General features: G+C 45.5%; 3 protein-coding genes across 3 annotated transcripts in view; 2 read left to right on the plus strand and 1 right to left on the minus strand.

Annotated features, from left to right (window-relative positions):
• Window positions 1–1,637: 1,637 nt before the first annotated feature.
• On the minus strand, window positions 1,638–7,180 carry mthfs (5,10-methenyltetrahydrofolate synthetase (5-formyltetrahydrofolate cyclo-ligase)). The gene is made up of 3 exons (XM_084436708.1): window positions 6,928–7,180; window positions 6,125–6,392; window positions 1,638–2,915 (listed from the first exon to the last, which is right to left on the minus strand). Exons 1-3 carry the CDS (start codon window positions 7,036–7,038, stop codon window positions 2,689–2,691), a joined length of 606 nt encoding a protein of 201 aa, XP_084292834.1. The 5' UTR covers window positions 7,039–7,180; the 3' UTR covers window positions 1,638–2,688.
• A 1,213-nt stretch (window positions 7,181–8,393) lies between these two features.
• zfand6 (zinc finger, AN1-type domain 6) lies at window positions 8,394–24,055 on the plus strand. Its single transcript, XM_084437451.1, has 7 exons — window positions 8,394–8,453; window positions 16,761–16,918; window positions 17,419–17,536; window positions 20,669–20,769; window positions 21,788–21,967; window positions 22,514–22,711; window positions 23,206–24,055. Exons 2-7 carry the CDS (start codon window positions 16,768–16,770, stop codon window positions 23,352–23,354), a joined length of 897 nt encoding a protein of 298 aa, XP_084293577.1. The 5' UTR covers window positions 8,394–8,453; window positions 16,761–16,767; the 3' UTR covers window positions 23,355–24,055.
• Window positions 24,056–24,351: 296 nt separating this feature from the next.
• Window positions 24,352–27,500, plus strand: part of fah (fumarylacetoacetate hydrolase (fumarylacetoacetase)) — a gene marked incomplete at its 3' end in the record, with an annotated part of 25,595 nt that continues 22,446 nt past the window's right edge. The window contains exons 1-3 of the mRNA XM_084437452.1: window positions 24,352–24,526; window positions 24,749–24,859; window positions 26,594–26,715. Coding sequence (XP_084293578.1) covers window positions 24,362–24,526; window positions 24,749–24,859; window positions 26,594–26,715 — 398 coding nt within the window. The 5' untranslated portion in view covers window positions 24,352–24,361. The remainder of the gene's footprint in view (window positions 24,527–24,748; window positions 24,860–26,593; window positions 26,716–27,500) is intronic.

Here is a 27,500-nt window from a genome sequence, read left to right on the forward strand (position 1 = left end):
ACCTGGCGGCCACAGAGTTCGAAGGGTGAAAACCCAGTGGAGGCCAGCGGAACCTCACAGTCGGCAAAAAGGAGGCGGGGCAGCCATCAAGTCCAATCAGAGCCCGTCTGGGAGACCAACTCGTGCAGCATGTTCTTCAGGGTGCGATCGACTCTCTCCACCAGCCCATCTGTCTGGGGGTGGTAAGGGGGTGCTCTTAATTCCCTTTCCCTTAATTCACTCATAACAGCTGATAAACATGCAGCAGTGATTTGGACTGGAGGTTTTTTCCAGTCTGTCAGGACCTCTCTGGCTACTCCTACCCTGGAGAGCAGCTGTAAAAGGCAGCTGGCAACCTGCCTGGCCTTGACTGTCCTCAGGGGGAACATTTCTGGGTAGCACGTAGCATAATCACAGACTACGAGGATGTACCGGTTTCCTGAGGAACTTCTAGGTAAGGGTGCTACTACATCCAGGCCTATCCTCTCAAAAGGTGTTTACGTAATAGGCAAAGGCTGTAAGTGTGCCTGAAACACCCCTCTCTCTCTGAGAGCTGACATTTTTCACATGTACTGCAAAGCTGTGCCGCTAGCGTGTACATGCCTGGCTATGCAAACTGACAGACTGCTAATAGTAGCAAGATTTGTGAAGGGAAATGAACAGGCTTTCCAATGATATAAGAAACAATGCTAGTGGCAACAGAGATATGATCGACCAAACCAACTTTTTTTGAGGAGTTTAGATACAAAATGAGTATGCACACCCTTTGGTAGCAGCACTACTACGAATTGGGCTGTCTGCCATTTTTGCTGGCAGGATATTATAGAAAACAAATACATATAACTCAAACAATATTTGCTCTTCAGTGAGCACAGATGCTTGGTCTTGTTTTCGGCCTGATGGTTTACATCATGTATTGTTTGATTCATGTCTGCCTAACACATTTCTCTTGGTGAGATAAAAGATCTTGACTTTATCACTGTGTCCGAGCAGGGCTGGAATGAGCCTGGCCCACACTGCTGCTCTCAAGGACTCGGAGCAATAGATAGAGTTTCTAGCAAGTGCACAGTGAACCTGTCGTCCCCCACCCATGATGCATGTCGTCAGCATACATCGTGTACATCATGTATCAGTACAGTTGATTAATGCGTAAGTGGGCTTTTCTAGTTTAGATTTATCTATAGAGCTGGCATATAGTCCCATAATCTTTTATGTTCGGTCTAACATATATAAGCATTTATTCAAAAGTAAGTAATTCAAATATCAGTGATTAACAGTTAATATGAATATAACCTCAAGCGATTTTACAAAAAATCTGTAATAAAAACAGCCATGTAAAAAATAAAAGGCCATGCAATAAAATATATAGTATGATAATCTGTTGATTTAAAATGTGTCTACAACAGTTTCAGCTGGTCTATGCCTCTCTTGGCTGTCCGTAGTGTTACTGCCATACGGATATGCATGCAGCTCAATGCCGCATTCTACAGGCTGTAAGAACAAACACCAAAAGAGCTACTAAACACATCAAGCTCTGAACTCTGTGGATTTAGAAAGTAGACGGTCTCCTGAGTAGAATAGACCACACCTTTACTGTGACATCAAGCATAGTTTTTAATGTAGAAAGCAAAATGTACTTGAATGGCAATGGGAAAAATTAGTTGCGTCAGGTGGTGCATGTGCGCCAGATGCATGTACACACACACACACACACACACACAAAGCCCCGCCCCCCCCTCTGCGTTGCTGGGTGGGGGGATAATTAAAGATATGATTACGTTCTGGTCTATGGATTAATGACAACTGTCCGGACGGCCCTCTATTCAATTATCACCCCCTCTTCTGCTTAGTGGCAAAGGATCAGAGTACGTTCTCACATGTCTGTCCTCTGGGAGAGGACGAGCCCTAAATGATGGGATTAGACGAGCATTACCAGGGTCCTAGTAGGGGTGTGGGGGTGGGGGCGCTTTCACAACGTTAACCAATCAAAACCTGTCTACATATTAATGCAATATCTGCTCACATAACCGTAGGAGCCCGAAAGAGAAGACCGATTTCCTCACAGTTAAATTCAATTCAATTCAATACAACAATGTGTGAAGGTGATCTTCGTTGGCATGACACGCTTTGTCCATCACAGAGGTGATCTAGTAACGACAGAACAATGGCGACACCCTCGCTGACCACACCACACATCGCATCATTCACTCAAACACCAAACAATTTTTTTAATAAAATACTGTATTCAATCATTTTCTTAAAGACATTTTTGTGACATAGTTATTTTTATTTTTTTTAAAGATATTTTTAGGGCTTTTCAGCTTTAATGTTATAGGACAGTGTAGAGAGACAGGAATAGTGGGAGAGAGAGAGGGAAGGACATGCGGCACAGGACCCGAGCCGGGAATCGAACCCGGGTCCGCCGTGCGAAGGACTAGCCTTCATATGGTGCGCGCCTTACCCGGGGCATAGTTATTACATAGTTATTTTACAAAACATTTTGTAAACTCAGGAAACATATTCCAAACTAGTCCTTAACAATCCAGGCTCAATCTAAGATTTGTCATTGAAAGGCACATACAAGGGGTAATGGCTTGGGGTCTTCAGTCCAAACAGGGTCAGTCTAGAATTGGTCTACAGCCGCCAATCCTACCAGTGAGCCCTCCGGCCCCGGGTCAGATGTGGTTTCCCAGCCCAGAGTGAGTTCTGCTACTCATGGCCCTCGTACAGGATCTCGTCTATGAGCACGTCGTTGTCTCCCACAGGGATGTCCTGACACAGCTGTTCTTTGAAGGCCAGGGCGATGGTGTAGGGCTTCCCCTTGGCGTGCTCCATGCAGCGCTCCAGGTACGTGTCGTAGAAGCCCTTCCCTCTGCCCAGGCGGTTCCCGTTCCGGTCAAACCCCAGACCGGGCATCAGGATCAGGTCCAGACCTCCTGAATGGGACACAGGAGAGACAGGGACCCATGATTAAGACTAGATATGACTATACATATCTACGTGCTATGCTATAAACATTGCTACTGTATAGGACTATAGGACTAATAAACCTATGGACTGGATAGCACTTACTGTACTATAATGGACTTCCTTTATTAACTGTTTTTAGTTATTTTGTTAGTTATTTGTATATTGTGTCCACCCTATTTAACCTCTATCTATTTACTATTTATTATGTATTCTTATCTTATGTATTCATATTCTTATGTATCCTGTATCTATTTACTATTTATTATGTATCCTTATTCTGCATATTTTAATCTGCTGTGAAACTTTGAAACTGTGAAAACTGTGAAATTTCCCCATGGGGATAAATAACTATCTATCTATTTCATTTTAGGTAACACACATGTTCCATAGGCTTTGTTATGGGAGCAGTGGTTATCCAAGTTTAATGGGTGTTCAAATGTAGCACACTGCAGTTGAACTGAAAGTGTTTGAGTTACCCTCTGGTGGTATGCAAGAAGGCAATGGTTGTCTACTGTACAAAAAATATAAAAACAAGGAAAATTTGGTTACAACTGTTCTTTCAAAACTAAATAAGTCATTCCCAGTCTTACTGTAGGTTTTTTGGTGCAAACACCCTTTTCCACTTTAAAGGCCCTGGATATGGACCAAGATCGATTGTTTATACCTGAAAAGCCCAACAAAGTCAAGGTTCTAGACGGCCCTTGTCCTCAGACACCTTCAGCCAACCTTCAGTCAGAATAAAACAGTTTCTATGTATACCAATGAAGAAACAGGAATAGAGGCTATGTTTTACCATATAAATCAGAGGAGCCTTGGTACCCACTCCCAATTCCTAACCTGGCAGCCTTACTGTCAAGGTGGGTGGTGTTGAGAGGTTATAACATTCATTATTCATAGCATAGCCTCCTTTCTACACACACAGTATGAGAGCAGGTTTCTGGTGAGGATGTTGTGAGCCCCCACCTCTCCATCCCTACTGTACATCCCCTGGTCTGTTTCAAACATGTCTCTGACATTCATGAAGCATGAATGCAGATTAGGGATGCACCGATATGAACATTTTGGCCGATACAGATAACAGATATTGGCCGGGTTTCCCGATAAAGAACCTTCTTAAGGAACCCTTCTTAAGCAACCCTTTGTACAGTATGGGAGTTAAGAAGTACTTTGGAGTTAAGTGCTTCTTAACTCGTTTGGGGAACCCGGCCATTAACGTTGCTGTCAAGGCCGATAACCGATATTTACCGATGTCTATTATGATCTGTATAAAAACAAGTTTCTATGATAATCAAATGTTATACATACTGAAAAACACATGTAAACACTGTATCTATCTCCCAAACATTCTGAAAATGCCGCTAAATCATAGATTTACCACATTGTTTCCCCTCAAAAACAACACACACAACAGCAGCCAGACAGCAATAATTATCGGCTGTTCACATCGGCCCTGTTTTGCACATCGGACCGATACTGATATATTAAAAAATGACATTGGCCGATACCGATATGATTGCCGATATATCGTGCATCCCTAATGCAGATTAATCTGGGACATTATTCAAAACAACAGCCGTTTGGGGACGCCATGCTGCAGCCAGATGGCTGATTATATGGACTCAGACATTACAGATGCACTTACCGATGCATGCATCAGGTCTAATTTAGTCTCAAGATACCAATGACGCCAGTGACGTACAGTAAGGCTTACTATAAATGGAGCCCATCTGGATCCAGGGCCTGGTGGAGTCTTTCTATTCACCCAGTGTCTCACAGTTCTGTCCTTAATACTGGATATAACTGGATATAACTGTGCTGTTGCTTCAGCGGTCTGTGAAGGACATCTATTCCTGTATCGCCCCGTCTAGAACCGCTCTCCATCCACATGGAAGCGTCGGCTGAAAAGAGAACCCTTTGACGATCTCACACCCAGCAGGAAACCAACCTGGCAGGTAACAGTGTGTTAGCACACACACACACACACACACACACACACACACACACACACACACACACACACACACACACAGGAAGAACAAACAACGTGCAGCCAAGGAAAAGGTAGTCACCTTAAATCACAGCCAAATCAACAACAAAAAAACACAAAAAATAAAATAATAATAAAACACAAATACACAAGTAAAAGAACATCTCTGTACCATACATACAAAGGTGAGAGACTGGCAATGATTTAATGTACAATGGATGAATACATTCGACTTAGCTATTTAAATCAATCACCACATAGTTCACAGAGCTCAACTTGACAAATGCACCATAAGGAAATATCCTCACAAGTCCGTTTTTCATTTCCTATCTAATGATGAAAACTGTGAGAGTCTGGATATGAAAATTGCTTCGAGGTCGACATCCCAGAGAATAATCATGCAGGAGATGAAATGCTAATACAACTCAGCCATGTTGATCTTTATCATACAAACGTTTAATAGTCTCTAGACAGACTTCCTAGCTTATGTTTGCTGGTGGTGCAACAGCTCTACCTACTGGTGAATTTCTATGACCATGTTTTTTATCTTTACTCAGCTAGAATGGGGCCATGCAGGGTGATGTTGTGCGTTACAGTAACCTAAAATGGCCTCCTCTTCCCATTTACTTCCAGATCTAGAGAACACAAGTATTTAAAATACCATGCCAGGAATGCACCTTTATGGGATGCCTAGATATAATGAAATGAAAATGATGACTGAGTGTGTGTGGCTGCATGTGTGTGTGAGTGAGAGTCCAGTAGGGCGCTGACCAACAGGCACCGGTGTTCACAGCGATATTCTACCCACCCCTGGTCCAGTCTGTCATACCCACGTTTCACGGAATCAATCATCATCCCTGTACCCAAGAAACTGAGACCAGCCTGTCTCAATGACTATCGCCCAAAGGCGCTCACCTTAGTGGTGATGAACTGCTCGAGGTCGATCAAGGTCATCTGCACCCAACTGTCCAGAACGTACATGTATATTTTTGTCACATATATTTTGTCATGTAGTGTAGATATTTTATATTTTTAGTTTTTTTTTAATAGTTTTTGTATTTTTGTACTTAACTTTATTAGCTACTTTGATGAGCACACTTAGGAGCTAGTGAAAAACACATTTCACACTACTCAGGGTCCTGTATGACAAATAATCAAAACGTTGAACTTTGAGCGTGTTTGACTGACCTGTAGCCAAGGCCTCCACTCTGGAGTGATCGTGGTCAGCAGGCTGCCTGATGTTCCAGGAGGTCAAGGGAAGAGATTCCAGGTCCTGAACGCTGCTCAGTCTCACCATGTCCATGTGATTGCTGTCGGTGCTCAGGTACTTGGGGATGAAGCAGGTTTTACCCTGCCTGAACACATCCTGGATTATCTCCTCCGTGCGCACCTCGTCGTGCATGCTGAGGAACACGGCGATGCGCTCACAGCTCACGTACTTGGGATGTGTGAAAAGCTGAATATGACAGGGAATATCTGGGGTTAATGCCCAGTTTATTGGGCAAAATAAGATGCATTAAGCTATTCGGGGACATGAAAAGTGGCTGGATGAGTCGATGCAATACATTCTGTATTGGGGTCACATTACCACTAGGGGGCGACATGGCTTATCAAAAACCCTCAGTCAGAACATGTCAAACTCAAACCTTTAGACTTTAGCCACACGATGCAAGTGAATTTGATTACACTGCTAAAATCTGCTAAACTGTCCAGTGATATAACGTTAACTATTTGCTAAATCTCACGACAGTTTATTAGCAGCTAGCTGCAACTGTTGGCGAGTGTGCCATGGTGACACTATACACTGTGTGGCTAAAGTAATATTTGTAAATATTTTTTATAATTTATATAACAGCCATTCGTTTTCATGCATAAATCACAATACTGCAGCTACCAAGCCATATCGGGCCGTTTGCATAACAGCTGACTGAACTGTAGCTATCGACTGATCGAGCAATGCTGCCGACATCTCAAGCAGTTCGCTTACGCACCTTGTGAGAAATAATTCGAGACTGGCGAAGTTTTTCATTTTCATCCAAAGCTGCCACTCGTCTCTTTATTTCTCTCCTTAGGGCTTGCTTTGCTGCACGTAACGTGGCCATAGCTACTGTCTGGTTAATGATAAACTCGTGTTGGTTCAGTGTTGCAACGCGAGTTGTTTGGCCCTGGCAGGACAGCCAGCAAGTTAGGCTGGCCTTCCGGGGAAGAGCGGTACATTCAACACTGGCATTGGACTATGACCAATACATCCATGACTAGGACTTTATTCAGCAGTTAACCATGATTGTGTCTTGCACAACAGTCTTCTCCGTACATAATTATTCTCAAAAACATTTCCTCTACTACACTGTCACATTGTGACAATCCACATGGCACATTGGTTATGACGTCACAGACAGGGTTCCAGTGCAGTGACCGGTGGTTATGACGTCACAGACAGGGTTCCAGCGCAGTGACCGGTGGTTATGACGTCACAGACAGGGTTCCAGCGCAGTGACCGCGGGGTGTTGTGGTTATGACGTCACAGACAGGGTTCCAGTGCAGTGACCGGTGGTTATGACGTCACAGACAGGGTTCCAGCGCAGTGACCGGGGGGTGATGGGAACTAAAAAGTAGCCGACTGTTAACTAGTTTGGCAAGCTAGCTTTTGTGAACGACCGCTTCGGTGTTGTTGATACCCCCTCCTCAACTACACACATCGCAAAGCTGTAGAGGGAGAGCCTAAAGCGGACAAGCTAGCTGTTACAGCTAGCAAAGATAACGTTAGTTGTTTTTGCTCATCTCGACGCATGAGAAGTTAGCAAGCTAGCGTGAGTCGAGCTAACGGAGGGTAGCACACAAAACGAGCAGCTAGCTAACGTTAGCGTAGTAGTTTTAAAGTGAGTGAGTGATACCACAGCAGAGGAAAGACTTGTGTGATAGCTACCTGAATCGCCCTGAGGGTAAGTCCAGGTAAGCTCTTTACCGTCTGCTTGCTCTAGATGGGCTACATCAAACTTTGAGCTATTGTTTAGTTTATGGCGTTAGCTGACAGCATAGCTGACGTAGCATACGCCACTTTGTAGATAAACTTTCTCTAGTTTGCAGACTAACGTTAGCCAGATGCAGCTAATTTGTGGAATGCGGTTTGCAGGTTTGAGGGTTAAACATTGTGTTGCAAGTGAGATTTCTAGAGCTCGGTTTGCTGTAGCTAGTTGCGATGTTTGACATTTCTTCTAGCTTCTCACAATCTGTAGAAACAGTCCAGTATGTTTATGAGTTTATCTGTCAGTAAAGAGCTTCCCCCTTCCCCCAACAAGCAGCTGTTTTCTAAGACAGTTGGACGTGATTGACGTTTCGTCTGTCCAATGACAACAAATGTGTAGGCGTGGCGTGGGCTCGAACAGCCTATCACAGCGAACGATGCCTTATTACATTAGCTACAGTGTAGCTGGATCTCACATGATGATTATGTCTGATGTGTTGGAGTAGAAACGAAGAAAGAAGAGTAGAGTGGGGGATTGGGACGATTCTCGAGGTTGGTCGAATTCAAAGTAAATATCACACTGAAGGGAAAACATTTTACATTAGTTGTCTTCAGAATGTTAACGTCGTTTCGTCCCGACTGGCTGGATTGGCTGCTGCAATCATTATGTTTCATTTCTCAGAACAAAAGGTGTCTGTTGTCGAGACAGGAAGCGAAAGGTTGTCTGACTACGGATTTGCTTTAAAAATGCAGTGCATGGCACAGTTTTCTCCAGATGTAATTGCTGGTGCCAATCGATTTAGGGACTAAACGCTGACTGGCTGATACTTGGCACTACAGTAGGGGTTTGGGTAAAGTTTTGAGTTGCTGATGGGGATGGGGTGTTGTTGTTATTTATTTACAGTTGTGGTTGTATTTTGGTTATTGCTATGTTTTCTCTCCAGTGTAGTAGGCGTAACCTTAAGTAAAACTATCTTGGGTAATAACACAATATTATGATTTGTGGTGAGATTATATGAAATTTAGTCTGTTGCGAAACTGTGTCTCTAAACACTACTAGTCAATTTATCAATCAATCCAAATCGACCATCACTTAAACTTAAAACACCCTTTCTGGACTATAGGCCGAGCAGTTTACAGGAGACTGTGTCCTACAACATTTCTCCATAATGACCCAACCAGAACGGGTTGGTCCAATCAATCACAAGCACTAAAACAAAGTAGACTAACCTTTAACCCCATCCAACGCTTCTATGAAGAGCTACTATTCATAGTGTGCAGTATACTGTTTGAAAGCCTGTAGGCTAGGCTAGATAGTTTGACAACTAACCCTATAGGTCACTGTCAGACTAATAGGATATCTAGCTCTATTAGGCCTGCAGCCATAAGTCATACAGGCATAGATCTTGTTGTTATGCTGTTTTAAGTTCTTCTCAATGAACTGGTATAATGGATTATCTACTTTGCATTCCACCACTGCCACACACTGGGCCTGGAGTTTTAGCCGGAAGGGTGACATGTGTTGGTTATTTTGTTTGGGGGAAGGGGGTATCCACCTCTTACTGTGTGAGGCTGACACATAGCTAGGCTAGTCTATTGTGCTTAGCTTACTTTTCAAATGTACAAAGGCCTTAAAAGGTCTTCCGAAGCCAGGGGCTGTCGTTCTGGCTGTCACTGGGCTATTGATTCTTGTAGATTTGATTCATGGCTATGACTTTTAATTGGGCCTTAGAGATGGTTGCTAAGTCTAAATGGGAGCTTTTTGCGAAGCCTAATCTACAGGAGACAATTCATTCTATAATTATTTGGCCAACACTAGCTCATTCAGCGGTGTGCTGGGAAAGATATTCAGCTGATCTACTGGGACCGGCCCAGGGAGGGCTTGGGTCAGGTCGGGGAGGGCTGATTATTATGTACGGTACAGTACAACTAACTTGGCTGTGAATGGCCGGTTGAATCCGGGCCCGGTACAGGCTCTCCAGGCTACTGCCTCGAACCTTTTAAGCTAGTGGCACCAGCACATGATTTGGTGGCACCAACATTTTGCCATAGTGCTACACAAAATAGACTTTGGGGAGCAACATTCACTTTTTTCATACCCTAGTGGTCAGAGATTTGTATAACAAAGTAGGCTACATCAACTGTTTATAAGCAGATATAATAAGGTGCAGCAATTATTTTGAATGAACATTCTTTGACCTAGGACTAGGATACAGCTAGACCACTCAAGCACATTCCTTAATAATTTCCTTTAAAAAAAAAAAAAAAAAAAAAAACATTATGGATTATTAATAACGTAGTTTGGTTTGCTGTTCAGTTCAGGGCTTGACATTTTAACACCGGCAACCTGGGGCCACTGGCTTTTTAAAGTTACTGGCCTGAACACTTAAAACTGTTTTCCTATAGCTTCCCATAGGCCTGTTTTCCTATAGCTTCCCATAGGCCTGTTTTCCTATAGCTTCCCATAGGCCTGTTTTCCTATAGCTTCCCATAGGCCTGCAGTACATGAACCTTCTTTTTTGATGGAATGGCCCCTTGAGAGAGAGACAGACATGAGAGAGAACTTGCTTTTAAATGCTAGCAGTGCAATGTACTGCAATGTGCCACTGGTGTGTGAGTGTGTGTGTGTGAATGGGCGAATGAGAGGCCATTGTAAAGCGCTTTGTCCCTTAGTGGTGAGAAAAGCGCTATATAAGTGCAGTCCATTTACCATGTATTCTAGGCTAGCCTACAGTCAACTAAACCAAACAGTAAATGGTTAATATCGCAGGCCGTTCATGGATGTGTGCTGTAACAGGGTTACTGGGTTTTCACAAATATATTTATTAGACTAACTCTCCACCTCGACCATGAGCCTGGTCTCACGGCTTCTATTTGACTCATTCATGAAAAGAAAGTGTCCACACTCCACAGCATCACTGTTCCAGCAATAACAGAAAAGCCAATCGTGGAAGCTTATTTCAGTCCTTCTTGAAGGCGATCTCTCAACCAACTAACTTTAGCGCCAAGCGCGGGGCAGTGACGTTGCTTCTCCCGTACACCTACGCAAGCCAAACACAAACTCTAAAAGGAACATAACACATTTCTTGACCGCTACAGTGCGTTAGCACCTGCCAATACACAACGTAATGAGGTTGCATTATACAATGTTTAACCACAAACTAATAGGTGTTGGGTTAATTATACAGCTACTAGCATACAGTGAGAGATTTGCTCTCGTTAACTTGAGCCCACAGGCGATGGAAACTCTGCACCAGGAACTTGCCCCTACCGCTCACTTTTGTTGGCGGGTGAGCCAACACAGCCCAAAAAACAAGTAGGGTCAGGCTATTATAGCATAACAAAGAAACACCGTGTCCTAACTACACGCGACGCGAGCGAGCGTCAGGGACAAAATGCGTTCCATTGCTTTGTTTTCTATTGTTATGTCCTAACTGGATGCGAGTGACGCAGTGCGAAGCAGCGTGACGTTTTAACTGCCCTTTTGGCGCTCGCCCTGTTCCTATTTTCCTCCTGTTGCTCGCATTGACAGGCGTTCGTTCTTTAACTGTCTTCAGTTGGGAATATAGACAAATGACGTAACAGAACAGGAAATTTAACGGTTTCAGTTAGGACAGCAAGCATGCGATGTCGCGTTCTGTTGCTTGCGTCGCAAGCAGTTAGGACACGGTGTAATGCGCACAACATTGCAGTTTGACCTAGTCACGGTTTTCTGATTAAGAGGATAGAAAATACTTAGAATTTGACCAACTTCACCAGCACTTTTGCGACCACTGGACAAACATTTGGTAGCAAATGTGACCAATGTAGTGGCACTCTGGAGCCCTGTCTCCAGCCCAGAAGGAGGGCATTCAGAGATTGCCGGTGACCACACAGGGCCAGTCAAACATGGATTTGTTGATGGTACACCGGTCCATTGATGCGGCAGCCCACCTGGATTTGTTTGGGTACGCCCAACAGCCAGTATACACTACTGACCCCGTTCCATCACAAAGAGGCTAGGGGAGTGTGTAAGATGAGGGAGTGTGTTAGACTAGGGAGTGTGTAAGACGAGGGAGTGTGTTAGACTAGGGAGTGTGTTAGACTAGGGAGTGTGTTGGACTAGGGAGTGTGTTAGACTAGGGAGTGTGTTAGACTAGGGAGTGTGTAAGATGAGGGAGTGTGTTAGACTAGGGAGTGTGTAAGACGAGGGAGTGTGTTAGACTAGGGAGTGTGTTAGACTAGGGAGTGTGTTAGACTAGGGAGTGTGTTAGACGAGGGAGTGTGTAAGATGAGGGAGTGTGTTAGACTAGGGAGTGTTAGACTAGGGAGTGTGTTAGACTAGGGAGTGTGTTAGACTAGGGAGTGTTAGACGAGGGAGTGTGTTAGACTAGGGAGTGTGTTAGACTAGGGAGTGTGTTAGACTAGGGAGTGTGTTAGACTAGGGAGTGTTAGACTAGGGAGTGTGTTAGACTAGGGAGTGTTAGACTAGGGAGTGTGTAAGACGAGGGAGTGTGTTAGACGAGGGAGTGTGTTAGACGAGGGAGTGTGTTAGACGAGGGAGTGTGTTAGACGAGGGAGTGTGTTAGACGAGGGAGTGTGTTAGACGAGGGAGTGTGTTAGACGAGGGAGTGTGTTAGACGAGGGAGTGTTAGACGAGGGAGTGTGTTAGACTAGGGAGTGTGTTAGACTAGGGAGTGTTAGACTAGGGAGTGTGTTAGACTAGGGAGTGTGTTAGACTAGGGAGTGTGTTAGACTAGGGAGTGTTAGACTAGGGAGTGTTAGACTAGGGAGTGTGTTAGACTAGAGAGTGTGTAAGACGAGGGAGTGTGTAAGACGAGGGAGTGTGTTAGACTAGGGAGTGTGTTAGACTAGGGAGTGTGTTAGACTAGGGAGTGTGTAAGACGAGGGAGTGTGTAAGACGAGGGAGTGTGTTAGACTAGGGAGTGTGTTAGACTAGGGAGTGTGTTAGACTAGGGAGTGTGTAAGACGAGGGAGTGTGTTAGATGAGGGAGTGTTAGACTAGGGAGTGTGTTAGACTAGGGAGTGTGTTAGACTAGGGAGTGTGTAAGACAAGGGAGTGTGTTAGACGAGGGAGTGTGTTAGACGAGGGAGTGTGTTAGACTAGGGAGTGTTAGACTAGGGAGTGTGTTAGACTAGGGAGTGTGTAAGACGAGGGAGTGTGTAAGACGAGGGAGTGTGTTAGACGAGGGAGTGTGTTAGACTAGGGAGTGTGTTAGACTAGGGAGTGTGTTAGACTAGGGAGTGTTAGACTAGGGAGTGTGTTAGACTAGGGAGTGTGTAAGACGAGGGAGTGTGTAAGACGAGGGAGTGTGTTAGACGAGGGAGTGTGTAAGACGAGGGAGTGTGTAAGACGAGGGAGTGTGTTAAACTAGGGAGTGTGTTAGACTAGGGAGTGTTAGACTAGGGAGTGTGTTAGACTAGGGAGTGTGTTAGACTAGGGAGTGTGTAAGACGAGGGAGTGTGTAAGACGAGGGAGTGTGTTAGACTAGGGAGTGTGTTAGACTAGGGAGTGTTAGACTAGGGAGTGTTAGACTAGGGAGTGTGTAAGACGAGGGAGTGTGTTAGACTAGGGAGTGTTAGACTAGGGAGTGTTAGACTAGGGAGTGTGTTAGACTAGGGAGTGTGTAAAACGAGGGAGTGTGTAAGACGAGGGAGTGTGTTAAACTAGGGAGTGTTAGACTAGGGAGTGTGTTAGACTAGGGAGTGTGTTAGACTAGGGAGTGTGTAAGACGAGGGAGTGTGTTAGATGAGGGAGAGTGAAAGGGGTTGTAACAGTAACACTAAGCCACAATCTGAGAGACAAAAGCAGAACTGTTTCTACAGGCAGTTGTGATGTAGCCCAAGCATGTTAGATCATCAAAATGCTCCTCCTGTTTTTGCTTGTTTATTTATTTATGTATCTGGTATCAAACAGGCTCTCTACCCAGATTAAATACATCCCCTCAGATTAACACTGGATTAATCTCTCTCTCTCTGACTTGACTCAAATGGCTCTGTGAAGGAGGAAGATGTATCCTAGTGCTACATGGCGTTCACAGACCTCACTGACTGGGACAGCGCTGCTCTTTCAATGCGCTCTTCCTGTTTTCCTTATGAGCGTTCCGTCAAGTCCAGTCCTGTGGCTCTCTCCCTCTCCCGTATCTCACGGAGAAAGCGAGTGTAAAAGCAACACCAGATGTCCTCGCGAGTGCAAATGCACCATTACATCACCCCCCCAGATCAGTATGATTTTCATGGGAGGCCAAGCTGTCACATAAACGGCCTGCTCCGTCCTAATCCGTCTCAGGGACTTTGCGTGGTCTGCCTAGTAACCGGGTTTCGTTCTGAACATCGAGAGGTGTAGTCTTATTGCCCGAAGGCCCTGTAGGAAGGCTATGCCCTCAAAAGAATAGCTCAGATCGTAGCTACCCATACCCTCTCAAAATGTCATTGTGACCTCTGCTATTAACGGATAAGCTATGCAGCTTTATATCCCTGAAGCTGATTTCAATACTGCTGCCGTCCTCCTACATGCCTCACAAGGCCCAGAGAAGCAGAAGTGTGAAAGACGGCCTCAGAGTCAGGAGATATGGGCATGACTGAAGGACAAGACAGCATGCTTTCTGATGTTCCTCTTCTCTGGTTAACTAGCCAGGCATGATTTCCTTGATGTTCGGTTAAAGTCGCACTGATCATCTAACTTCTGTAGTTTGATGTATTTCCGACGCAAACAAGCTATGAGGGTGGAACTTGCGTTTAGAGGAATTGGAACATTGACAAGTGGACGGGTTTTAAGACAGATACGATAGAATGATAGCGTTGATTGACGGGTGGATGTCGTGAGATTATTGGCCTAAAATCTAAGGTACCTGTTGTCGTCATTGCACGTGACCTACCGTTTTCCAGGAAGTAAGAAATTATACACTTTGATATAAGATTACAACAAAAGTAGAATTTTGTAAATTTTTTGGCATACATCGTTATATAGGTGAACACTATGACCAATTATGGGAACCAAAATGGGACAGAATGCTTTTTTCATTTGAGTGCGACTTTAAAGAAGCTCGAATTACAGCTGCAGCGCTGGGTCGGGGCCAGGCGTTTTGAGGGGGAAGAGGAAGGAGACATGACAAATACATGAGGGCCTCTTTAAAACTTCTTCAATTGAAAAATCATGTCTGAAATCCAAACAGTACAATGCCTTAGTAGACATTAGGATGTTTAGAATCTGCATCACCCAGGGCTTGAACTCACAACCAGACACCAAGGGAAGGTTATATTCTTGTTTGAGCTAAGTGAGAAGCTGGAAGTTTGACCTAAAAAAAGGAAATGTCACAGCTAGATATTTACACCGTAGGAATCCTGCATGAACATATTAGAAAGCCTACATACTGTGATGGGAATGAGTTGTGGGACTCTGGACTGAGCATGGGCTTGGACTGAGCATGGGCTTGGACTGAGCATGGGCTTGCTCTTGTTGAGCTACCTGCCATGTGAGAAGCAATAGATGATTTCACACCAACTTAAACATCCTAATCACAGGGGTTGCATGTAAAGGTGTATGTAACATGGAGGTTTCAGCAGTTTCCACAAAATGCTTGTTAAAATAAAGGCACCACGAGGGGCAAAAACCAGAACCAAAGACTAAACAATAAAACCAAGGTATACACTCAACAAGTGGAGAACAAAAGACAAAGCTTACAAGCTTACAGGTTGGCACAGGGAACACCAGGGACAACGCACAGCTACAGCAAATAATGAACAGACAAAGAACAAGAGGGGAGCTACATGTAGACTATATACACAGACTAAGACGACATGTGGAAACCAATCAAACAATCAGGGTCACAGGTTTCCTCTGAATCAGAGTCAATTTAGCCAGTAGTAGTCCGCTATTGGGGCGGGTTGCCAACAACAACGTCTTGGATTGGTCAAAAATTCAGTTTAAAATAAATAAATAAAAGAATTCAGAAAAATCACATCTACCATGTCATGAAAATGTTGTCATTTTTTCATGAACATTGGAGATTTATTGAGCGAGTATTTGCAGTAGCTGCATACAGTACTGTTTACAGTAAAACATGATGTGCTGTTGGCTCAATTTTGTATATTTAAAAAATCTGTGAAGTTCGTTTGTGGAGGACAGTCTGAAGATGCAGTGTAGCAATTGGGGTGTCAATTGACCAAAAAATGTGGGAGGAGAAGGGTTTGATAGGTTTTACAGTTTCTGAGAAAAACAGAGTGATGGACTTCATAATTCCTGCCAGCTCAAAGTATATGGAAGTTTCTGCTCACTCGGGCCTACAGGTTGATGGTGGTTGCAAAGTGATAGCATGTATGGCTGATTTTTTATGATTTTTTAAAGTTTTAAACTTAAGACGGTTGCTGTAGCGCCACCATCAGGACTATTGGCCCCCAATGCCAATTGAGGGCTTCTGGTAGAGGACTGGACCTGTGTGCAAAGTCTGGTGATTTTTCAAGCATGAGAAGTCAGACTTCCTAGGAAGAAGAAGATTCAGAATATTGGGAAATACAAGAGGGACCGGACCCTAAAAACATAATAGGGTAGAATTATCCATTCATTTTAGGTCTTCATAATGTGTCTCCCAGCATTATGATGTAATAATCCCAGCATTATGATGTAATAACAGGAAGAATCCAGAATTGTTCAAACATGTAGAACTCTAAATAGTGTCTAAAGTTCTTTCAGCTTTACCGAAGCTGACCGACTAGAGTAGTCGAGTCTCGTCTTGGCATTAACAAACTCCTCTCCTTTTCAAAACTTGCCCGCTACACGCCGAACAGGACATTCTAGACGGCCGCTTGTGTGAACACCTTATTGACTTCCTGTCAACTGTCTCCGCTTGTCTTCCCTAGGAGGGACATGGCCCAGGAGACCAACCAGAGCCAGGCCCCGCTGCTCTGCACCACGGGCTGTGGCTTCTACGGAAACCCGCGCAACAACGGCATGTGCTCGATGTGCTACAAAGACTTCCTACAGAGACAGAACAGCAACGGACGAGTCAGTCCCCCAGGTGAGAGAGAGAGAGAGAGAGGGAAGGAGGGAGGGAGGGGCAGTAGTACTCATTTTATCAGTGTCACCGTGTGGTTCCATAGTCTCCTCATCAGTCCTCCTGATGAGACAGCAGAGCTGCGTTTAAATTCAGCTAACAGAGGCGAACCTTCGTCGCAAACGTTTTCTCCAAACGGGCAACGGCTTTTAACGAACGTTCCAAATAGTTCGCATAAACGCAACAATGTTCCAAAATACCGTTAGGCTACAAGCCTGGGTCCATTGTGATCCTCGTTCCGTTACTGGCGAACTACCTCTCCAGACTGTTAGCTTCTGTTAGCAATCGTTTGCAGCGAACACAAAGCTAACGGAAAATAGTTCACTAACGTTCGCAAACGTTCGCTACGTTCGCTGAATTTGAACGCACCCCTGGCTTTGTTTGTGGTTGGGATTGAGAGGCCAGTTTGGCGCTGGCGGTAGTGCTAATGCTAACCAAGGCGTTATTTGTTGTCATTATTCCAGTGTCGTCCTCTGCTGTCAGCAGTCTGGGAGAGTCCCTCCTCGCACACTGCTCTGAGATCAGCACCGTAGACGTGCCATCGGCCATACTTCCCACAGAAACAGACTCTGGACCCCCCAGGTACGTTAATGTTAGCTACTTGGGGTGGGTTGTCTTTCTCTCTCCGACAATTCAATACGCATCTAGATACCCTGTCGACGGTACATTACAGGAAAATATGTTTAGAAAAGTAATGATTTGAAATGATTAGATTCAGCTCCTCTGAGTCAATTCAGTGCACTATAATTTGATTCGATGTAATGTGATTCGGTTCACTCAAAGTGGTGGCATTTAGAAATACATTCATAAACACTTCTGTTCTGAGTGTGACAAAGCCTCCTGAGCCATTTACTGTAACATACGGCTGCTGTAAATATTTCTCAGAAAAATGGTCTGGGTTGGTATGTTAGGTATAGGGTTCACTCTGCATGCCTCAATCCACACAGATGAAATCAGTTGTAATAGTTTACGACCATAACTCAGTGAACTTAGCAATACCTTTAACTAGTAATTTAGTTAGCTCTAACCTTAGCAATAATCTCACTGCTCTGCGAACTCTTCTACCCTAGCGTTACAAGATGTCTCCAGTCGATGGCGCAACCATGCCAACATGCCTGTAGGCCAATCATCAATAAACTATTGTTTAAATTGTCAACAAATACGCAGAAAATGCAATCATGCATACAACCGCAGCTAACGTTGAAACACAGGATCCTAACCAGACGTTATCTAACGTAACACACAGAGGTATGGAGTTGGTTGGGTGGATGGACATGAATGAGCGTGTGTGTTTGGGAGGCTCGTGGACCCACCCCATGATTTGGATCCACTCCAGAATTGAATGGGTTCTAATTTAATGTCCTTGGACCGTGTCTAACGCTGTCTACCCTTCAGGGTTACGCACCAACTGACCAAAACAAACTCCTAGTACAGTATGTGTAATAACTACCTGGCCCCCGGGGTTAATCTGTCCTAGGGGGGGGGGGGGGGTTAATCTGTTCTAGGGGGGGGGGTTAATCTGTTCTAGGACACTTTAACCCCCAGACTTAAAGCGTTAGGGGGGTTAATCTGTTCTGTTACACCGGGACTGCCCAGGTTCCTGAAAACCCCCTGATGATGAATTTCCTTTATTACCAAACCGCACAATGACCAACCAATTGCCACATAATCCCTTGAAGGGCTATTTCACAAGTGTCCCCGTCCCCCACAGGGGAGTACTTTCTCAGGACTGTCCTCCCTGATATGACCGTGTGTCCCCTGGGGAACTCGGAGACAGAGGAGGGCCCCAGGGACGCAGATAGATACTAGATCAGGGGTGGCCAACCCGCGGCTCTTTGCCCGTCAATGTGCGGCTCCTCCATTCATTGATTAAAAAAAAGTTGGCTTGCGGCTCTTCCATCCTTTCATTAAAAAAATTAATTCATTAATTCCTTAAGAACGTTTCTCTCTCTCTCCCTCTCTAGTTTCGCTGTGCATTTCTTACTGCCCATTTTAGTTTATTGCAGATTTGTCATAAAATCATGATTCGTTTCGCTAGTGAGGAAGTCGCGTGAGAACCACTTCAAACCAATAGCAAATCACCTTGGTAACAAAATAATTGTAAACAAAATAATAAGCTTTGCGTGGGTCATTCTCTTTTAGACAAAAGCTAACGTAGCCTAGGCTACTGTACACAACCAAAGAATGGCTGGAAAGAAATGCGCAGCAAAAAGAAAATATGAAGACGAACACAGGACATTTTTTACCCGAGTGGGAGTGTCATTTTTTCTTCATAGAACGTAATGGTAAGCCATTCTGTCTGATATGCCAGACATCATTGGGACATTTCAAAGCCTCAAATCTCCAGTCCAGTCCAGTCCAGTCCAGTCCAGTCCAGCCTAACCCAGCCCAGTCCAGTCCAGTCCAGTCCAGTCCAGTCTAGTCTAGTCTAGTCTAGTCTAGTCCAGTCCAGTCCAGTCCAGTCCAGCCTAACCCAGTCCAGTCTAGTCTAGTCTAGTCTAGTCTAGTCTAGTCTAGTCTAGTCTAGTCCAGTCCAGTCCAGTCCAGTCCAGCCTAACCCAGTCCAGCCCAGTCCAGCCCAGTCCAGTCCAGTCCAGTCCAGTCCAGTCTAGTCTAGTCTAGTCTAGTCTAGTCTAGTCTAGTCTAGTCCAGTCCAGTCCAGTCCAGTCCAGCCTAACCCAGCCCAGTCCAGCCTAACCCAGCCCAGCCTAACCCAGCCCAGTCCAGCCTAACCCAGTCCAGTCCAGCCTAACCCAGTCCAGCCCAGTCCAAAATATATTATGTCAGAAAATATCTTGTTGTATGTATTAATTTTAAATAAATTAACTTTAAATGTATATTTAATGGACAATAACGTTTTTCTTCTTATTTTAGACTGGGGTGCCTTGGGATTTTAAGTAGTTATGAAGGGTGCAGTGACTGAAAGAAAGGTTGAGAAACGCTGGTATATATGGTGTGGCTCTGGGTGGTACCACAGTCATTTTTGTGGCTCTTAGTCTCTGACTGGTTGGCCACCCCTGAACTAGATAATGAGACTGAGGCCTTCTGTGGATTCATAATGTCCCCAGCTCTCTGTCCATCTGCCCTAGGGCTGACCGACACATGGATGAAGGCCGATGAATTGAAACATTGTGTTTCTGTAAAGAGACAAATTACCATTATGTGCTTTGCACTCTTCGTAGCTTCCCCCTGCATCAAGCTGCATAATAACAGGGCATTGTAGGATATTGGGGAGACGACTCCCGACTCTTACTCCAGATATACCGATCATCCTGACGTCCGATTAGCCTCTCGGCTGGGTGCGGGAAAACCTTGTTTCTGACGCGCGATGAGTAACGTAGATGTCCAGGCGGTGTGACTTTCTGTTGGGTGAAGTTCCCATTTAATCCAGATTGAGGTTACATAAATACATAGAATAATCGGCTGTAGAAATGATGATCGATCAAGCGAGGGTGCATGCGCTAAAAACTGTGAGACCTCACCCACGTCACCCATAACCTGATTGGGTGACAGCCTACACCTGTGCCTATATCCAAACCCAAGCCATATATAAAGGCTATATCCAAACCCATAGCCACCTAGTGATGAACTCGACGAGCTACAGACAGACACAACACAAGCGCAACCAATGGCTCCTACACCAGATGTTGTAGTATTTCTGTCACCAAGTGGCCACATACTGAAATAAATAATGTCTTCTGACCTCGTCCTCAGTGTGGTGTCCAGCCAGTCTCTGTTGACGCCAGCGTTGACACTCTCATCAGAGGACAGTCCAGCCGGGGATAAAGATGCCCTGAAGACAGAGGACTCACCAGGTACGCCCCGCTGCCCACCAGCACCACGCCCCAGTAGGGATGCGCCATGCCGCCTGCGCAGCTCTGTTCCTCTGTGGAGGTCAGACTGAACTATGGCCCCCCCCCCCCCCCCCATCGGGGCCTCTTTATATTCTGTTGTGGAGAGGTGGGTCAGTTCTGGCCAGGGGCGGGGTGGCCATCGGGAGCACCGGGAGTTTTCCCGGTGGCCTGGTGCGCTAACTGGCCTGAGCCACGGTAAATGGCCTGCCACCCTCCGTCAACAACCCCCCCCCCCTGCTCAACAACTTGCCGACAGTTTATTATTCACAATTAGAAAGCCCGTTCGTTTCACGTTTACTAAATGAAACTGAAAGTGTTCCATCTCACCGCATCGGCTCGTCGCAAGATCACTGTTCTGATCCGGCTTAAAAAGTGGCCTGACTGTGGCTGCATTTCCCGGCCTGAATTCTTCCCGCAGTCCAGCCCTGGTTCTGGCGTGACCCACTTTATCTCTGAATGTAAAAAGAAAGTCTGTTGTGGCTGTCTCTCCGTTTAGCCAAAAACGGATCACGGGCTACCATTGAAGGTACGGATACCCTTGCTGTCTCACAACGGGCCGCCCCCCACCGTCTTCCTGAGTGTTAAATTCGCTGTCTCAGCAAAATCTCCACATCCATAACAGTGGTTAAATCTCCACATCCCTCTTAGTGGTTAAATCTCGCCATCCATCACAGCGGTCAGCTGATCTCTTAGGGAACCCGGGGAAGAACAAAGTGAGGCACATTTATCATCCGTCTCCACAGCAACAGGCCAACGCCCCTTTCGTTTGTAAATGAAAAGGAATTCATCCATATGCATAGTATCACACCCGAGTACAACGCAGCAAAGCATCTATCTGCCACTGTAAAGAGGCCCTCTATATCACTCTCTCTTTCTCTCTCTCTGCACACACACTCACACACCTCTATCAACAACGCCCCAGTAGTGTTAACAGTATCACAGCTGCCGTGGTTGTCTGTGTGCTTCTGTCCACTTGTAGGCGCGTGTAGACCAGCCACAGCAGTAGGTAGCGGTAGCGCAGCTAGCTCAGAGGCTGGTGTTGCTAGGCAGAGCAGGCAGCCAGGGAAAAGGCCATCTCAGGAGGACTTCCTGGAGGACGGCTCGCCCCAGGGCAAGAGGAGGCTGGAGGACACGGACCAGCTCCTGGATGGAGAGAAGGGTGAGCGAGCGAGTAGCCAGTCAGCTGAGGCCGGCCCCACCTGTCCAGGCGCAGGCCCCACCTCCACTAGGACAGTGAAGCTGCGCCCCCTAGTGTCGGTGCTGTGCAGGCTCCTCCTGGTGTAGGCTGTACTCTAGGGCAGGGATCATCACATGGCGGCCCGCGGGCCAAATCCGGCCCCCAAACCTTCCCATCCGGCCCTCAGAAGCATTTTGAATATCTAAAAAAAAAAATCCAATATTGAAGCAACACCAAAAACAGTTGAGATCAAAATATTTTATTAGGAATGATTTACTGACACCAAATCTCTTATTATTAGCCAGTAGCATAGTCTACTACACAACCTGAGGCAGGAAATTAAGGCCTTATTTGCCCACAAATGTAGTTGATGACCCCTGCTCTAGGGTCTGTAAACAAGCACACCCCTGTAAACATGTTTACTTTGTTTAGGAGGAAAAAATATCAAGCTACGAACAATAAAGGACATGGTTAGTACTTACTTTAACACCTCTTCATTGCAGTCAAATGTTTACTGTGTGCACACAGCTACACTCAGAGTCGAGGTGGGAGCCGACATGTTTTGGGTTGATGTTTCAGCGCAGCGGCGTGAGAGTAACGGTCCTCTCTGTCCCCCAGCGTCTGTCTCCCCCGGGGGCTCGGTAGAGGACCAGGACAAACCCTCAGACAAGCCCAAAGCCAAGAAGAGCCGCTGCTTCACCTGCCGGAAGAAAGTGGGCCTCACAGGTATGGTCATCTCTCTCTCTCTCTCTCTCTTCTTCTCTCCGTCCTTCTCTCTCTCTCTTTCTCCCTCCATCTCTCTCTCTCTCTCTCTCCCTCCTTCTCCATATCTCTCTCTGTCTCTCTCAGTATGTTAACATGTTGATTGATTTTAGAAAGTGGGCCTCACGGGTATAATACTCTCTCTCTCTATCTCTCCATCTCTCTCTCTCCCTCCTTCTCTCTATCTCTCTCTCTCTCCATCTCTCTCTCTCTCTCTCAGCATGTTAACATGTTGATTGATTTTAGAAAGTGGGCCTCAGATATGGTAATCTCTCTCTCTCTTCCCTCTATCTCTTGCTCTCTCTCTGTCTCCCTCCTCCTCTCTCCCTCTCTCTCCGTTTCTGTCTCTGTTTCTGTATCTCTTGCTCTCTCTCTCTCTCTCTCTCTCTCTCTCTCCCCTCTCTCCGTCTCTCTCATGATGCTAACATGTAGATTGGTTTCCCACCCCCGTGTTCCAGGCTTTGACTGCCGGTGCGGCCGTGTGTTCTGTGGCGCCCACCGGTACTCGGACATTCACAGCTGCACGTTCGACTACAAGACGGACGCCGCTGAAAAGATCAGGAAAGAGAACCCCGTCATCGTTGGGGAGAAGATCCAGAAGATCTGAGCTGCGTCTGGCGAGAGCCTGAGATTTGAGATCAACCGTGTTCCTGGTCTTTCCTGCCTCCCCCTCCCCCCCTACGATTCGTTGCTGTTCCTCTGCAACACACCTACCAATCGTCAGACCCTTAAATCATGCATGTCACTCTGAAAATGCATCTTTGGAAGTTTTATTTTATTGTCCCCATTTCCTTTGCCGTTTCCTGAATTTGTTTTACCTCGGAATGTTGTGGGTTGTGAAAAAAAAATATGCAGAAATTCATAAAATATATTTAGACTTTGATTTAGGGCTTTGAATTTTTCATTTGGGGCTACTTGAAAGGGCTGTGCTACTTTACTGGCATTTATAAAATGCATTTCCTTTCCTTCACCTGTACTGTATATAGCCTCATCCAATAACCGAATGTATTTCAAAATACAAACACCACAGACTTTGATCAGAGAGAAAACAATGACATATGCTCGTTTTGATTTCTCAGCTTTTGTATAATTGAGTTATTTACGTGTGTGTGAGCTGCCATATAGAAGTGTGTGTGTGTTTGTTTTGGAGTGATTATGAATAGCTTGTATGATCGTTGTTTGCTGTGAGTTTATAAGGAAATATATTTCATTTATGGGTGCACAAAAGAAGAATTACCCAAATTTATTGGGTTTTATTTATGTTAGTTTATTCACTGTAACAACTTTGATCTAAATAAAAGTTTTAACATTTTTTTTCTCAATTTAAAAAAACGTGGTCAAAAGTCAATCAGGCCAAATGAATAGTTTCAGACACATTATAGGACTGCCAATAGATTTGTTTTATGGTATGGAACATAGGCAGTTGGGGCTAACATAAATGTTAACTTTCAAAACAGCCCATTCAAACAGAAGGATAAAGCGTTTTAGTGCATAATGTTGCTGAGTCATTTTCAAGCCGTGTTGGGTTACTCCAGAGCTGGAGTAAAAAGGGTGGATAGAGGAGAGGGCGTGTGATTGGCCGCTGGCTCTTATGGTGGGAGGCGGGTCTGTCCAATGGCTGCTCTCAACATCTGGAAGCGGTTACTCACGCTGCTGCTCACTCTCAAGAGTATCCCGGAGTACAACTGCAACTTGAAAATGTCTTTCATAAAAGTAGACGAAAAGTCCGATTTCTCTTACCACAACCTACCGTATGGAGTGTTTTCTACAGCGGAAAACGTAAGTAAACTTGACCTCGGATCATTGGCGGAACGCGTGCGTCTGTGCGTCATCGACCGCAAACGTACCTAGTCACTTTTGTCTCGGCGTGCACAATGTAACGTTAGTGGAAACACAGAAATAACCTTTAAAGATGGTAGTGATTATAAACGCACCCTAGAATGAATGAAGGCTACTAGACTAAACTGTCAGATTCTTTGTAACTTTTTCTATCAATCTCAGCCAAGGCATCGGATTGGGGTTGCTATTGGAGACCAGGTGTTGGACCTGAGTGTGATTAGGTCACTCTTCAGAGGACCCGCTCTATCCAAACACCCGGATGTGTTTGATCAGGTAATGGAATGACATGGCCTGCTGTGTTGTGTTATACTGTACATGGCGTGATGATCGCTCCTCTCTGACTCCCTCTGGTGATGGGCACCTGTACACCGCGTGCTCTCTCCGCTGATCTGAAAACTGTTGTTCTGCTGATCTGAAAAATGTTCAAAGCAGTATGGTACAACAATCCTCCCTCTCAAGCACCTATTGTATTTTAGATTGCTATTCTTGCACTTTGCCTTCAGCAATAGATCATGCTCTTAGTCACTTGTTTTAGAGAGAAGATGCACTTGTGAGTTCTGGCAAGTAGTAGGCTAGTACATTGGCTTTTCCTACGTTAAATGCAATTATTGTACTGTAAGTCGCTTTGGATAAAGCGTCTGCTAAATGACTGTAATGTAATGTAATGTAATGGTGGAAGCCAACTTTGAAAGAAGTGCACAGTCAACCAACCTGCCGCCCTCCACCCATGATGGATGTCAGCACAGGCTACAGCTGCTGAATGTGTAAGTGGAGAGGGCTTTTCTAGTTTAGATTTATTTGGTGAAAAATCGTACTGTAAATGGACTGCACTTATACTGTATAGGATAACGCTTTTATTCAAAGCGCTTTATAATGGCCTCTCATTCACCTATTCACACACGCTCACACACCGATGGCGGCAGCTGCCATGCGAGGTGCTAAAACGGCAGAGCACGATCTCAACTCACCACACTCGTCCGTTGTCACAGTCAAAAGGGACGAGCAGGCAGCTTAACAGCAGATATACATATAGCAACCACCCACTCCAAACCACACGGGGGCGCTCCAATACATGGTCACATGTATGGTATGCCTGTATGGACAACCAGAACAATTCTAAGGTGAAGATAAAATAAAACATAATTTTGGCGAACTTCAATTATCAATAACAACTCTGTTACACTCACTGGGGCTCTGGAGCCACAGACGCCTAACGGGAGTTCAGGAGTCAAAAAGAAAAGATGTCCCGTATACTTATCAGTATTTGAAGGAGGGGACCGCACACTCCAGAACTTGACTTTGTATGAATATAAACTTTATTTCAGAAAACAACGCTTTTCGCAATGTGCGAGGTTACCAGGAAACCTGAAGAAGCGCATTGCGAAACAAGTTGTTTTCTGAAATAAAGTTTATATTCATACAAAGTCAAGTTTTGGAGTGTGCGGTCCCCTCCTTCCAATACTGATAAGTATACGGGTAAATTTTTCTTTTTGATTCGTTGCTCCGGCATCTGACCAGCACCTCCGCCCTGTTGGATGTGCACGGAGAACCTCCTTTGTCTTCGGGAGTTCAGGAGTATTGGAAGGTTGTGTTTATGATATGAGGATTCATATGACTCTATGTTTTTATATTTTAATTTCATCACTTTGTAGATAACATGATTTTCTCTTCATGAATATGAATATATTCAATTATTTGTAAGTGTTATTCATTTTATGCGCATACTGCGTAGATAGATACATCTAAACTACAAAAGCCCATTCCGCTCAGACATTCTACAGCTGTACATGCTGACGGTAAGCATCAGAGGTGGGGGACGACAGGTTCACTGTGCACTTGTTCACCCAGAGGTGGAGTGGATCGCTGGGAATCAGCAATAATGAAGTCATTGTTTATGATTATGTTTATGATTTATGATTATGTGAATTAAAGACAGTGGGCAATACAAACACACTGTGTACTCTATGTGATATGGCCACTCCCCCCCCCCCCCCCCCCCCCCCACAGCCAACCCTGAATGGGTTCATGGGTCTGGGCTACGAGGCCTGGAGTGAAGCCAGGAGGACCTTGAAGACGCTGCTGTCGGCTAACGAGACGACGCTGAGGGACGACGTGAGCCTCAGGAACAGGTCAGAGGTCAGGAGCAGGTCAGAGGTCAGGAGCAGGTCAGAGGTCAGGAGCAGGTCAGCCTCAGGAGCAGGTCAGCCTCAGGTCAGGAAGGTCAGGAAGGTCAGGAGCAGGTCAGGAAGGTCAGGAGCAGCTCAAGAGCAGGTCAGGAAGGTCAGGAGCAGGTCAGGAAGGTCAGGAGCAGGTCAGGAAGGTCAGGAAGGTCAGGAGCAGCTCAGGAAGGTCAGGAGCAGGTCAGGAAGGTCAGGAGCAGCTCAGGAAGGTCAGGAAGGTCAGGAGCAGGTCAGGAAGGTCATGAGCAGGTCAGGAGAAGGTCAGGAAGGTCAGGAGCAGCTCAGGAAGGTCAGGAGCAGGTCAGGAAGGTCATGAGCAGGTCAGGAAGGTCAGGAGAAGGTCAGGAAATTCAGGAGCAGCTCAGGAAGGTCAGGAGCAGGTCAGGAAGGTCAGGAGCAGCTCAGGAAGGTCAGGAGCAGCTCAGAAAGGTCAGGAAGGTCAGGAGCAGGTCAGGAAGGTCAGGAGAAGGTCAGGAAGGTCAGGAGCAGCTCAGGAAGATCAGGAAGGTCAGGAAGGTCAGGAGCAGCTCAGGAAGGTCAGGAAGGTCAGGAGCAGGTCAGGAAGGTCAGGAAGGTCAGGAGCAGCCCAGGAAGGTCAGGAGCAAGTCAGGAAGGTCAGGAGCAGGTCAGTCTCAGGCTCCTGTACTGTTCTGCACCATCGCCTGCTCACTGCCAGGCCTCCCTGAGCGCTCACCTCAATCAGCTGTTATCTTTTATTTATTTAACCTTTATTA

Source organism: Borostomias antarcticus (assembly GCF_949987555.1).
Source record: "Borostomias antarcticus genome assembly, chromosome: 4".
Taxonomy (NCBI): Eukaryota; Metazoa; Chordata; class Actinopteri; order Stomiiformes; family Stomiidae; genus Borostomias; species Borostomias antarcticus.

Coding starts and splice junctions, on each gene's coding strand:
- mthfs (XM_084436708.1), bottom strand. CDS start 7,038: ATGGCCACGTTACGTGCAGCAAAGCAAGCCCTAAGGAGAGAAATAAAG. Junction 6,393..6,927: donor CTCGAATTATTTCTCACAAG/GTGCGTAAGCGA, acceptor TGTCATATTCAG/CTTTTCACACATCCCAAGTA. Junction 2,916..6,124: donor AGTGGAGGCCTTGGCTACAG/GTCAGTCAAACA, acceptor TGTCCCATTCAG/GAGGTCTGGACCTGATCCTG.
- zfand6 (XM_084437451.1), top strand. CDS start 16,768: ATGGCCCAGGAGACCAACCAGAGCCAGGCCCCGCTGCTCTGCACCACG. Junction 16,919..17,418: donor CGGACGAGTCAGTCCCCCAG/GTGAGAGAGAGA, acceptor TCATTATTCCAG/TGTCGTCCTCTGCTGTCAGC. Junction 17,537..20,668: donor ACAGACTCTGGACCCCCCAG/GTACGTTAATGT, acceptor CCTCGTCCTCAG/TGTGGTGTCCAGCCAGTCTC.